At 37.7% G+C, this 14,798-nt stretch overlaps 1 protein-coding gene across 1 annotated transcript in view; it reads right to left on the reverse strand.

Annotated features, from left to right (window-relative positions):
• Window positions 1-8,830: 8,830 nt before the first annotated feature.
• The window catches only part of mbtps1 (membrane-bound transcription factor peptidase, site 1), a 43,004-nt gene continuing 37,036 nt past the window's right edge, over window positions 8,831-14,798 (reverse strand). Inside the window, exons 21-23 of the mRNA XM_028450638.1 lie at window positions 14,018-14,144; window positions 12,695-12,825; window positions 8,831-9,751 (exon numbers count right to left, since the gene is read on the reverse strand). Coding sequence (XP_028306439.1) covers window positions 9,540-9,751; window positions 12,695-12,825; window positions 14,018-14,144 — 470 coding nt within the window. The 3' untranslated portion in view covers window positions 8,831-9,539. The remainder of the gene's footprint in view (window positions 9,752-12,694; window positions 12,826-14,017; window positions 14,145-14,798) is intronic.

The raw sequence follows: 14,798 nt of genomic DNA on the forward strand, positions 1-14,798 counted from the left end.
TGGAAATTCTATGAGGCGATGTCAAGAGCCTCTCGGAGACCTTTTTTTTTAACTCGGTGGAACCGAGTCATTTCACTGAATTGTCGGGAACATGGTATGTGCTATTCAGCGCAGAGACGTTCATCAGAACTTCTTTTTAAAGGCAAGGCAAATTTATTTGTATGGCGCATTTTATACACAAGGCCACTCAATGTGCTTTAAATGATCAAAAAGTGCAAAAAGAACATTAAAATCTGAAGCAAAAACATTTAAAATCAGCAACAATTACATTGAAATCACCAATACCTTAACAATGATTTTGTTTCTCAGACTGAATCTTCACGTCTGAATGGTGAGCAATGGATAAATCCCTGCATTCTGAAGTAAAAGCTAATATATTAGCATTGTAACAAACAGTGACTAGGTCATTTGCTCTAGTATTATTTGACTAACGACAGTAAAATCAGTCTTCCTCTGACATGGACAGTAAATTTCATTAAACAAAATAATCAAGGTAACCATGGAAGTGTTATCTTCTATCATTATTTCAGTTACTTTACATATTAATTACTCTGTTTTATGGGTGACTGTTCTATTTAGTTAAAACCTTTCTATTTAGATATTCATAATAAAGCTAAAATACAAAAATCTGCCTCAAATAACCACACAATAAATTAAAAAACTAAAATAATTAGATTGTATGTGTAAATAGATTTTAAATGGATGTAAATCAGTTATTAAAAATTAAAAAGGGTTTGTAAAGATATTTACCTATTTTGTACGTGGACATCCTTCAGTTAACATTTTAAATTCAACAAATGTCTGATTTAATCACCTCATCAAATCTCTTGAGAGGAGCTGAGATTGTGCGTGAACACATTGTATGAACACAGTCAAGCATCGTAACATGTTTGTAGCGTCAGTGAAATGTCTCCGTCTGATCGGGCTTTTGTTAACTGAGAGCGAAAGTTGGAGCCAAAGAGAAACCTTGTGTATGGTCGGGGGTGTGAACGGGTCCCCCAACTTGCTGTCAGATCTAATGATGTTCTTCAGTGAGGAAGAGGTATGAAAAGCACTTCAGAGTTGGGGGCGGGGTTAGAAAAGGAGTGGACCCAGAAGGATTTGTGTCTCTGCTGTTAAGGCCACTATATTAAAGGAAAGTCCCAGAAAGGTTAGCATTAGCAAGGCAGGAAGTGAGAAAGAGCCACACACATGAAATTAGGAGATGTGGGATGAAACCAGGAATGGACTGGGACCAAAATTAATTCCTGGCATTTTCTGTCCAGACCAGCCCACTACATTATCAGTGGCACCATATAGAAACTGGGATTAAGCCAGTGATTCTCAACATGTGGCTCTTTATGTATTAATTTGTATTATTATTCCCCCAGAAAACTTTAACCCCTTTTTACCTATTTCCTTTGGCCATTTTGCAACTTAATTTGTGCCATTTTTGGCCCTTTTTTCAAACTTTAGCTACCGTTTGCTAATAAATATCCTTTTTTTTCCAATTTTTTGTCCATTTTTGCAAATTCTCTTTTACACTAATGTCCAAATTTTGTCCTTTCTTTAATTTTTTTGGCCACTTTTCATCCAAATAAGCTCACTTTTGCCCAATAAATACCACTTGTTTCATTTTTTCTAACATTTTGCCTCTTTGTGTTCCACATTTTGCCCATTGACGTTACCCTTTGCCATTACATACCACCTGGTTGCTCTTTAATTCCCCATTTTTTGGCCACTCTTGACTGCTTTTGGCCCATTTTATTCACTTTTCACTCTTTTCTTGCCATGTTTTGGCCACTTTTGGACCATTTTTGGCCACCTGTTACCCCCCCCCCCCCAAAGAACATGAAGTGGACCAGACAGGCCCACAATGCCCAGTATGCCAGAAGGCCAGTCCACCCCAGGAACCAATCTGATGACACATCACGTTTTGGAAAAAAATCAGTAGGTATAATTTATGGATATGTATGCATCGACTCTCAGAGCCCGATTTTTAATTTCGGGCCCCAAAAGAAAAAAAAAACAAAAGTCGATTTCTCATTTATTTGTGAGTCAAATATTACGACGGTTGGTGGTACTGAATCATTGACGCATACCAATATATGAATCCTCTGTTAATGCTTGTTGAATTGGGCTGTAATTTGACATGGATATCCTATGAGCGGATCTCAAGAGCATCTCGGAGACCTTTTTGAAAGGGGGCGGCCCACCCCCCCTTTTCCGGTAATTTCTAAATTTTTCTGAACATAGTTGTATGATATATCGTTTCAACGGCAATTCAACGTAGATTGCAATTTTACATCACACAATTTGATTTGTTTTACTCGCTGCAACCTAGTCATTTGACTGAATTCTGTGAACGTGGAATGTGCTACTTGGCGCGGAGACGTAGCCCGGCCATAGTTCATCAGAACTTGTTTATCAATAATCTCTCCTAAAAGCTTCCTCATTCCTTAATGCTTGGCCAGCCTTGAATGGAAAAGTAAATATAATGGTATGGAACGCTCTTGTTGTCTTTAGCAGACATGACACCAGCATGCACAGAATTGATGCAGTGGTTCCAAAGCCAGAAATGGTGACCTTTCCTCTCTAAAAGCATCTAAACATGAGTTTTTTTTTTAATGAAATTAGGTTTCTGACATTTTAATTCCGAGGATGCAAATGACAAAGCTTCTTAAATCCATTTATCTGACAGAAAGTTGAAGAGTAAAAGGATGCACAGGTTAAAGACAGCTTTTAAAAAAACAGATGAGATAAAGGGCAACGGGATGGAAGTAGGTTGCTGTTATTTTGCACGCACATTTAGTTTGCAATTTATGAAAAGCAAAAGCAGGTCAATGTCACAAACTCATTTGGATTATGAGCGAATCCATCAACGTTGCATAAATGGAAATCTTATTGAGCCTGGGTTTGCTGACCAATCTGCAGGAGAGCCGTTAGAAAGTAGAAACACATTGAAATAATGTGCAACAAACGACATCAGACACACATTTGCTGCACTGGCCTTTATTTAAAGGCAGTAAAAGTTACATCAAGCATGGTTTTCACTTCTTCTTTAATGCGACCTTAACCAAGCTAAATAAGCCTTTCTTTCTTTGGGCAACATTTCACACATATCTCCTTTATTACGATTCAACAGCCCCACTTGTATTGAGTAATTGTAATTTGGCATAAGCCTCATTTTCTTGCATTTGCTGATGTTTTTTTCCCCTTACTTTCCAGTTAGACTTGCAACATTTAAATTATGACGACAATATATTTCTTGTTACTGAGGCCAACAATTACACACAGCTGAAGTCAAACATGTTTTTTTTTTTTTTTTTTTTTTACTGCTATGGGCAATCCAATGACAATAATTAACTTTAATCGTTAGGTTTGGGACAGTGGGAGGAAATCAGTGTGCCACGGAAAGCCCAAGCGTGCATAAGGAGAACATGCAATTTCTACGTACTGTACGAAGGTGCCACTGCCATGTCTCTGTAAGCAGAGTAAGGAAAAATTGCTGGTTGTACCACCATGCTGACCTTCCCATGTTGTTAGCATGTTTAATTCCAGCATTTGATATTGCCAATTTTTCAAATGAGAATGAATTACCAGTAGGTGTAATCAAAGGCATGTCCTCCTGAGCACGAGCTTATTAATTTCTGTTTACTGTAGTGGTTGTTATTTTTTCGTCTGTATATATTTTCACTCCTTTAAGCTAGTAAACTCATTCCAGATAGATTTTATAGAGGACAACCTAATCTTTTGAATGATATCTAAGGTGTAAGAATATATGGAGTTTCTTGAATATAAAGTATCTAAAAAAAAAAAAAAAAACTAGGGATGCACAAAAATCAAAATTTTTGCAGAAACATAAATTAATTATAGAAATTATTTCCATTGCATTTATGGGTATAAATTTGTACTAACTTCACTAAAATAAAAAAAATAAAAAATGCAATTGTATAAATGAATGTAATGCTTCAAAGAACAAATCAATTTAAAATATGAAAAGATATTTTTTTAGCACTGACATTCTAACAATGCACAATATAAAATAAAAATTAAATGTTTACATCTCTATGTGCTTTGATCACACCGTGCACAATTTCTTGAGGAATTTTGGTGCATCACTATAAAAAATCTTTACTTGCTTACATTAAAGTTTATGTGCGCACGTAAACGTATTAGTGCAAGCGTAAATACATAAAAAGAGTTAAATGGCAGTTGTTTTCTGCTGATGTTTAAATCCTTTATAAAAAATAATATTTTATAAAGGAGAAAATGCATGTGACTTTAGGGGCTCAGGAAAATCCAGTGTCAGATTAGTGAAGTTAAACTTTGAAAACAACAAATTTAGACTCAACTTTCAAACCTTGTCAAGTTCAGATTACTGTTTGACCTATTGTTACATGAATTAATAATAATAATGGTTTAGATTTATATAGCACTTTTTATCTCGGAGACCCAAAGCTCATACAGAAACCATTATTCATTCACACCAGTCACTCACATCAGTCATACCAGTGGTGGTAAGCTACTGTTGTAGCCACAGTTGCCCTGGGGCAGACTGACAGAAGCGTGGCTGCCATTTCACGCCTACGGCCCCTCTGACCACCACCATCACTCATGTGCAGTTCATACCCATTCATATGAGGCAATGTGGGTAAAGTGCCTTGCCCAAAGACACAACGACAATGACTTGGATAGAGCGGGATTCAAACCCCCAACCCTTCGGTTTATGGACGACCCACTCTACCACTGAGCCACGGTTGCATATTGTAAAAGTTGTAGTAGAGTGGGTCGTCCAATAACCAAAGGGTTGGGGGTTTGAATCCTGCTCTAGCCAAGTCATTGTCGTTGTGTCCTTGGGCAAGGCACTTTACTCACATTGCCTATTATGAATGTAGTGTGTGAGTGAGTGTTAATGGTGGTCACAGGGAGTGATGATACATTGTTGCAGCCTTGCTTCTGTCAGTCTGCCCCAGAGCAGCTGTGGCTACAATAGTAGCTTACCACCACTGTGTCAAGTCAAAAAATAATGCACATCAATGTAAAGCTCTTTGAGTGTCTATGAAAAAGCATTACTGTATATAAAATCCAATGTTTTATCATTATTACTCTTACTTTAATTACTGCTGTGTAAAGAGACAGAAGCAGACGTGAGCTGATGGCGGGAAGCAGGAGTGTCAGACTGAGCTGTACCACATGGAAACAAGATGAGGGAGGCCCCGATCAGCCATTCTGAGAGTTGAGAGTTCAACCCAAAGCCGCCACAAAGTCTCTTTCAACTGCCCGTCCAGGAAATGAACTGGCCACCTGATTGGTCCACTAGGAAGTCTTGGCATCTGGGAACAGTGCAGGGAACAAGGGCATGTGACCTCCACTCAACACCAGCTTTCCCAAATCTTGTTACCACAGCGAGCTTGTTCTGGGGTCATTTCCCCAGTTTCCCAAGGATCCGAAGGAGATTAGTAAAACTCCACGACGTGCGCGTCATCCATGTGGACAGGTGACAGATTCACAGGCTGATCTGACCCACTAGACTTGGATAAAGAGCCAAAGCTCAGACCCTCGAACACACCGGCGCACATCACCTCTGATGAAATCAACGTGCATCAGTGAATTCAGCCCACAGCCAATACTAAACCCATGAGTAGGATGGAATTAGTCTATTCAAAGTTGAATTACTCCTCAGACAGGAATGCAATTACTTCTTCTCAACCGACGGCCAAAGACAAAATGTGTCCTGGTAACCTGCAGAGTGAAATGTCACCAGTTTAACTTTACAGTTTTACTCTGAATGGCTTACATTGGCAGGTTTTAAACATCTTCTTCAAACACAAGAGCTGCCAGTGACAATTCCTAAAAGTGTTAAAGCCTTACATGTATTTCATGCAAAAATATGTTTGCATGACAATTCTGGTGTTTTCACAGATTGAAAGTTGCTCCAAAATCATGACGGTTGTTGAATTTGTGGCTTCCACAAAAATAGCCAAATCACGGAAAACACCATGAACAAACCAGAACAAGGTCACTATGTTCTGTGCCTTGAAATGAAACTCATTAAGAAATCATGGTAAGAATGAAATAAAAACACTTTTTAAATATCAGAAATATAACTTTTACGGGATTACCAATCCAATGCAATGCCATGAACTTTTTCGAAGTTCAAGTCAAATGACTATTTATCAACAAAAGCCATGTTTGTGATGAAGTAAAAAAATTATAAAAATCTTGTTTGCAGCAATTTCAACCTTCTACATTTGTTTAAATTCTCCTGTTATAATCAAATGCCTTTGATTTATTGATCTATGAGGCCTACACCATGGCCGCCATTTATCAACCTTGCATGAAAACGGGTGCAAATCTGAGTGAACATTGACGACAGGACCAAAACATGAAACATTTGCATGTGACCAATCCAAGCCTAAAATGATCGGCTGTTGATAAATGCGGTGGCTGCATTCGATTGTCATTATCATGTTACGCCCTCAAATATTCCTGGCTCTGAGGCCCCGCCCACTGAGGTCAAACAAACAATGGCAGGGAATTAAATAAACGTTTGGGAGGTGAAAATCAGCATCCTCACATCTGAGGTGAAGAAACCCAAAGATGTGAAAACTGGAATTTAAGGAGCTCATAAACGTTCTATGGAAAAGAATAACGGAGGAAGTGAACAACGTTTCTGTATTGGAACAGACTCAGGCCGAGGTTTGAATTACATTTTCAATACTAACTTAACCAATGTCTAACGATGGTTTAAATGACAATGTTCTCACCCACAGCCTAAAAGTGTAAATCTTTGCTACTTGATCAAGACAATTCTTTACATTTTGGTCAAGAAAAAGTGGGCGAGTCAGGCTGACGAGTGCGAAAACCAAAAAAAGTGCAGGTATCAGTGATAACGTGGGGGTTTTCACACTCATTTCTCATTTTATTTTGTTTCAAGAATATGTTTTGAACTGTTCTGAATGTGTCTGCTTATGCTGAAATGGCAGTTGAGGCTTGTTTAATACGTTATTTTCAGATTCCGTCCGATTTTGCTGTTCTGCACCATAAATCCACACCCTCAGGTTTGCGTACGCGAGGTCAGACCTGACGTAAGATCTGATCATAGCGTATGATCATGTCGCTATCAAAAAATACCTAAGCTTGCGTTAGTTTGGTCGAATGCATGTCGTACGCTCAGTTCTGAACGTACTAATGGTTGATTGATGAGGGCCCATGCGTTTATCCGTGTTAAAAAGGTGATAGGAATTGTCGCCTGGACGGCAGCTATAATTCTAGGCTTGACAAACGTTTTGAAATGTAAAAAATGACCAACAACCACTGTGCCTTTTTAACCGTCTTATCTTGATGAGAGCAGCAGGCCATTGTAGGCTCCAAGTCAGGATACAACTGTGAATGGTTGCGAGTTCTCTGCAAGGCTTGCATACACAGACTGTCAGTAAATAACTATTAGTAGAGCCTAAAAGCAAACCCACGTGCTCATGGATTATGGTCCTAGTATTGATGGAACACTTACTTTCTCTTAGGATTTGCATGACTGTTTTTTACTGGATCTGATGTGGTGATTGTTTTAAACGTTTTCCATTGTTGTTGCTCTAGTTGTTTTTAATCGGCTTAGTAAATCTGAACTCAATAAACCCACTGAGGTAAATAAAGAGCCCTCAGAGAGTGCAAACCTTCACCAAGTGCCAAATCTCCTCTTTCCCAGATATTGGCAGTTATCTGGATCAGTGATCCTGATCATGGTACCATCATCATTCACACTTTAAAGGCTTGGAAGACATTTCTATCCCCATTATTAATGGTACAGCCGGCCCAAATGTATGGGCACCCTCAAAAAGAAATTGGAATGAAATTGACAATCCAAATCTGATCTGAGTGAAACTGAGTGGGATAATTGAGGAACCAAAGATTGGTCAATTATAAACCAATATGTGATTTTCTTTTTTTTTTAAACATCACCAATTAAGAGATTTTTTTTTTATCTTTGAAACTGATCCAGAATCAGTATATTGATCCAGATCCTCTCCAAAGTTTTTGGTCAAAATCCATGAAATATTTACAACGTAATCCTGCTAACAAACAAACGCTGGTGAAAATATTGGATGCAACTAGGGCTGGGTGATATATCGAGATTCAAGATATATTAAGTTTTCTATTTTGGCGATATAGAAAATTACAATGTCGCCTATATCAATATTTATATTTTGATAACTTATTTTGTATCAAAATACTTGTTTTAGGAGTCGCTGCTTTCTCTACTTCTCAAAACAGCATGAAAAGCACAGACCTCACTCACACATGCTGTCTCTTAGAGGAGAAAAAGCCAAAAGTGGCACACATTGTGCATCTGTTTGTTAATAAATGGGCCTGTGTGGCATTTTGCATCAGCAAATTTAACTCCGAATTGTCTGGTAAGACTTCATTTGAATTCAAATTATCATGTTTTATATTGTATATCGCCATTTTGAGCAAAAATATTGAGTGATGAGTTTTGTGACGTATTGCCCAACCCTAGATGCAACAAATCTCTAACACACCAGAATCAGATGTTCATTCAGAATCATTCAAACGTGTTGAGGGAAGATCTAAAAAAGTTCTGAAGTTCACAGATGGTGTGAATATGTCATTAAACATTTTTTTGTTTCACCAGGTGGTCAGAATATTTTCCTGTGAGCCCACATTACCTAGTGATCAATGGAATTATGGGTAGTGTAAGCCATCAATTATATCAAAGTAAGCGGTCTGGTTTTTTATTGAGTTAGGGAGTTTCAGAGAAATGCTGAATTAAAAAAGGAAACTACAGAATCAAGTCTTTCTAATCACACAGAGGACTAGAATGCACCAATCATTTCACTTTCAAAATGCTTTTTAATTGATGAGAAACATTTGATCAAGTCTGTCAATGCTACTGTGTAGGATCATGAAGGACAACAGAGTTTATTCATCATATCAAAAATAAAAAACCAGGCGGAGACAAGAGAGTTTTAACAGTGAGGGGCGGGATTTACAAATACACGACTCCATTACCTTCTGTTCCCGTGCTGGAAATATATGCATGAGTGTGTGGGTTGTTCATTTTACAGAGTTTTGTCAGAAAAGTGTGAGTTTGTGTGTGTGTGTGTAAATGTGTAACTGCTTGTACCTCAGAGCGTTTGGTTAGGGTCCGAAACAAATTCAATAAATAGAAAGTCATAACATTCATAACAAAACCGTTTGGTCATAAAAGAAGAAAGAAGCAAAAGATGACTGTGGACACCAAGTCTATCTGAGAAGGACAAATGATGGGTTCATTCATTGTGTGTGTAAAAAAAAGTCTAATACTGTTCATTGGTCCACAAACACACAACGACACCCACCATGGCTTGGGGCAGACCGGAGGCACAGAAATGGTGTGAGTGCCCGTCCGAGTGACGCCCATAACATATTCATACATACGTGACGCCTGACTCAGCAGTTCATTAGCGGTCCACGTGAGTTAAAAAGCTCTGACACAAGCTGTCGCGTCAGCAGCTTTGGGAGGTAAATCCCAGCAGGACTGGAGCAGTTCAAAAATGGGGTCAAACCGTGGGATTTTTCATTGTCGTGGTTTGCTGCTGCTGCTGCTGTTGGAGGTACGTGGGACGCTTGATGCGGGGTTTCCTCCTCTTGGGTTTGCTCCTGGCTTTTGTGAGCTGGACTACAAAGAATGAGAGGACCACCATGGCCCCCAGGAAGGCAAACACTGGGATGGTTTGACCCACTTCTTGGTTGTAGCGACCAGGCATGATCCCTAAAATGGAAGATGGAACATCTCAATGAGCTTGACAAAATCAATCACCATAATCTTTAAACAAAGTTCCTCCCTTACAATAATTGCCAATCCAGTGAGTTGCATGTAGAACCTGATTTGACTGTTTTTTTTAAAATGCAGACCAGGGTTGGGGTCAATTTCATTTGTCAGTTACAATTACATTTTCAATTACACATTTCTTCCCATTACAATGATGTGTTATCCTCAGAAGGTGAATTACAGTTATGTTCTATAATACTAATTTTCAGTTACAATGAATCATAATTACTGAGAATGAAATAAATAACCTAATAAAAGTTAACCTTCCTCTTGTATTAGCTGAACAGGTAAATTCAAATTAGGGAAATTAGATAACGGCTCCTAAATCAGCTGTAAAATACACTAAAAACAAATATCTATCATCTAATTTCACTCCTATCTATTGATTACCTTGTTAGGCTTCCTAATAAATTCAAATATAGGTTTTAATATTTATGGTGTGGGCGTCTGAGTCTTTTTTGCGTCAGTATACCCCTCGATTTTTATTGACTTTTTTTTTTTTTTTTTTAAATGGTAAAATGTGGAAAAGCTCGATACAGAACATATTTTAATAATTGTTAACTACATATGCATAAAACTGTAACATGTTACAGCGTTAAATTATAATAGACAATTTTTCTTGAGTTTCATGGCAATTACAATGACAAAGTTAATTATCTAAACTTAATTAAAAATGTAATTACAATTACGACAGCAACAGATTTTTAAAGATATAATTATAATTATGCCATAATTATAATTGTAATTATCAATTACACAATTACAATAATAACTAACCCCAACCCTGGTGTGTGTGTGTATATATATATACGTGTGTTTCTCATTTTCCCCAACCCTGATCCAGGCTGTTTGATACACCAATGTATGAAGCACTTTATTGGTTCTGTACAGACCAAGTCTAAACCTAACCTGAAAAATTGTTGCGATATTGGATTATAAACTAACCCTAACCCTAAGACGCTATGTACTTGTACTTCTGTAACCGTACCAACAGCACCGGGAGTTGTCCGTATGGCAACCGTACAAATAGACACTTTCTTTTATATTTATTAAGGATAATATTTAATTAGGTAGTTTGATCTTTGTTCAGTCATTAAAACAAGGCTTTACACAGAAAAGAAAAAAAAAAAAGCCAAAAAAAATGTCTATACATAGTGACTGTAGTATATTGATTGATGCCTTACCCCATGAGCACACAACCAAACAAGCAAAATGATGAAAAAAAAATGGAATCATTTGGTTACAGTCATGTCCAAGTTTAAACACACAAAGCAAAAGATAAACAAAAAACCTTTTTTTCCTGCTTGTTTTATCGTCGTTCCTTTAAAGCTGCTACCCCGATAACTTTTACTTTGATCAAATTCTAGTGCAGAGATGTCAAACTCATGTAGCTCAGGGGCCAAATAGAGAGTTTGAGGTCAAATGGTCCGCAGGCTTTAGGCAATAAAACAAACTATTTCAACATTAATGTGCCCAAGTTTGCATTTCCAGTTATAAATCAGACAGAGTTTTTAAGGCATCAACAATATCTTAGCAATAAGATACTTAAATGTCTTTATGTATCTAAATTTATTCATTTTTTGACCATTTTTATTTATTTAATTTGGAAAGATTTTGTGGAAGTTTTTGAGAAAAATTGCAGGATTTTGGAAGAATTTAGAGTTCTTTCAACAACAATTTACACCTGAATTATTTGGTGATTTACACAATGATTCATGTTTTCTCTGTCATTTTCACCTTCTCCTGAGGGCCAAACTGGATGCTCTGAAGGACCGGATTTGGCCCCAGGGCCTTGAGTTTGACACGTGTCCTAGTGTAGGCCTCATAGACTAATGAATCGAACATCAGATATTCCAAAAAATAAGGACAAAGGTTGAAATTGCCACTAGAAAGTTTGTTTTCATATTCACTGTAAACATTCCATTTGTTGACATTTTTTGCACATTGCATTGTGGGATGTAGAGTCCCATAAATGTTTTGTTTTTTTTAAATCTTCTTTGTGTTTTTGACTTGTTTTGGAAATTAACTTGTTTGTGACATTCCTTTTATGTGATGTGTATTGTTTTTGTTTCAACACGTTCAAAAATATCTACCGTAATTTCCGGACTATAACTTTTATACTTTTTTTCTCACGCTCTGAACCCTGCGACTTAAACAATGACGTGGCTAAATTGTGGACTTTTTTGTCACATTAGACCAGGTGGAACAATGAAATTGTTAACATTAAATCGTTGCTCGCACTGAATCATTCTGATCAGTCATTTTGTCATGATGCACACTGCCTCATTATAGCAACGACACGGAGAAATGTTGTCAGAGAGAGAGAGAGAGAGAGAGAGAGAGAGAGAGAGAGAGAGAGAGAGAATGAAGTAAAAGCAGAGATCATGAAGTTGCCAAATCACCACGTTGGATTTGTTCAGAAACGATCACGTCCTTATTCTGACTCAGAGTCCGACTCGCTGTGATCGCTCCGCGGTACTTCACGGTAAGAAGAGCAGATGAAGTGGTGTATCAGTCTGGTTCCAGTAAAAAGTGACCACAAAAAGCTGTAAATGGACTGATATGTAGACGTGGGGCAGTGATGAGGAGACTTCATGTAATAAAGGAAACTTATCAGTTGAAACATGGAAATGTCCGTGAAACCTAACTTGAGTACAGCAGCCTGCCTACCTGCCCGTTCTGATTGGCCGAGTTGTCTGAAGGGCACCCACATCAGCCAATAGAGTGCGGCCTAAGTTAGGCTGCGGCATTTGTGTGGATTTTTCTTAGAAAATTGCTAAAATATTGTAATGCGGCCAATGTAACAGTGCGCTTTGTAGCCCGGAAATTACGGCAAATCAAATAAAATTATATGTAATAATAAATGATTTAGGGGGGGGTTACCTCCAGGGATGTCCCAGGCACTGCTCTCCCCAGGAGACAGAGGCCTGACCTGGGGACGGTACGGCCTCACGTTGGGCAGAGCCACCTTGTCCAGATCCACAGAGAGAAGCTTCTGGTGCTTCCACAGGTTACTGAAAGCATAAGAGACACTGGAGGCTTAGTTTGTTTCAGTCAGTGATTTTCTACTGCTTTACAGGTGACGGGTCATAAAAAGAAACAAGACCGAGAAGTCGACAACGATGAAAAACAAAGAGCAGAAACAACGGCTTCAAAGTGTCACAGTGTCACGCTGCACTCCATCTAGGTCACACCGCACTTCCTCTACTGACGGAGGAAAATGATGAAAATGTTTGCAACAGCGCTGTGTGCGAATGTACTGAGATTATTTCTGAGAAACACTTCATGTCTGAATTTATCTGCATCAATAAAACCCAAAATACTAAAACTTCATCATCCAAGGGACAGAAAAAAAAAAACAAACGTGTGGTCAAGTGTTGTTTACAAAGCACCTGCCATTGCTTCACATTGGCATTCGTCAATGGTCCACTGTTACTCTCACCAACTTTAGTCATTTAATACGGCTCATAAGAAAGCCCATTTAACCTAAATTCTTTAGGATAATAACTGCGAAACAAGCTTTAGGATTCTTCCCAAAAGGTAGTTTATTGTGGGTCAACCATGTGTTGTTTGAGAGATTAATTCAACAAACATTAAAAAAAAAACAAAGCCACTTAATAAAATATAAATCATGTAGGGAATAAAAGTAACAGCAGGCCTGACGTGAACCAATCACTGATATTTCCTGGGAAATAAATGACATTTGAACACTTTGCAATGCTACAGTTTAAACTAGAAATGGGCAACTGGCAGCTCGTTCTTATTTTATATGGACAAAAATTACAGACAGAAAAATACACTAAACAAAAGCAAGAATACATTAAAAAATACAAAAAATGACAACATTTCAAGAAAAACACAGAAAATACTTCAAAAACACACAAACTACTACAAAAATGAACAAAATGACAACAGTAATACACAAAATTACTCCAAATAACTCCAAAAAACACAAAAGTACACAATAAAATACCAAAAAACATACATTTTACAGGAAAAATTCACAAAATGCAACCATAACAAGCAAGACAACAACAAACACACAAAATGACTATAAAATCCCATTGTTCTTTCCTGTGTTAATACTCATATTGGTCATTATTCTAAATGCTGACATGAATGTTGATAATGTGGATATTTGATCAAACAAACACATTTGTGTGGCCCCCGCTGTTGCCCACCCCTTTAAACCAATGAGGACACTACCTGGGCGCTGTCTCATTGACAGGCTGTGGCTTTGCCCAAGAGAGGTGGGGACACGCTGGTAGGGGGCGTGGTTTAGGGTCTCCCAGGTGAGCCTCTAGAACCTTAGAGTAGCGATAAAGATGGTTACCTGGAGAAACAAACCAGGAATACTTATTATTCACCACAACAGCTCTCATAGGGAAGTAATACATTAAACAGTGTAACATGAAACTCTGTTTTCTGAATTATAAGTTCATCTTCCCCTTTAGGTACCATTAGAGCTCCAAAAACCTGTTGACATGCTTCAGATACAGCAAATTCCACACCACATATCTTATAGGAGACTTGTCATTACAAGAGGACAAAGCAAAAATACACATTAGAGACAAACATAATAGTTTGTCTTTGAAAGTGATTTAAAAAAATGGAAAGAATCAAGGCACATTTCTTTCAAATCATCTCTGAGGTAAAATATAACTGGCCAAGAAGCTTCAATCTACTGTAAAATACATAAATACTAAAAAGTTAAATTCTAAGTGGTAGATAATCCTACATTGCAAGGATTGAACCTGCCCATTTAGCAACATTAAAAAAGAGAAACAGAAGAAGAGGTCATAGGAAATATTTAGATTAATGCCATAACGCTTTGACTGTTATTACATTTTCTAAAACTGGCATCATGTAACCATGGATTGGGAAACACGTAATGGATCCTTTTAATTCTTCCAACTTAAAAAGGTTCTACATTTTTATTTTTGAATTAACAGCCAGCACAGAATCCTTTAAGCTTTTAGTTTTACCT

Source organism: Gouania willdenowi, chromosome 6 (assembly GCF_900634775.1).
Source record: "Gouania willdenowi chromosome 6, fGouWil2.1, whole genome shotgun sequence".
Lineage (NCBI taxonomy): Eukaryota > Metazoa > Chordata > Actinopteri > Blenniiformes > Gobiesocidae > Gouania > Gouania willdenowi.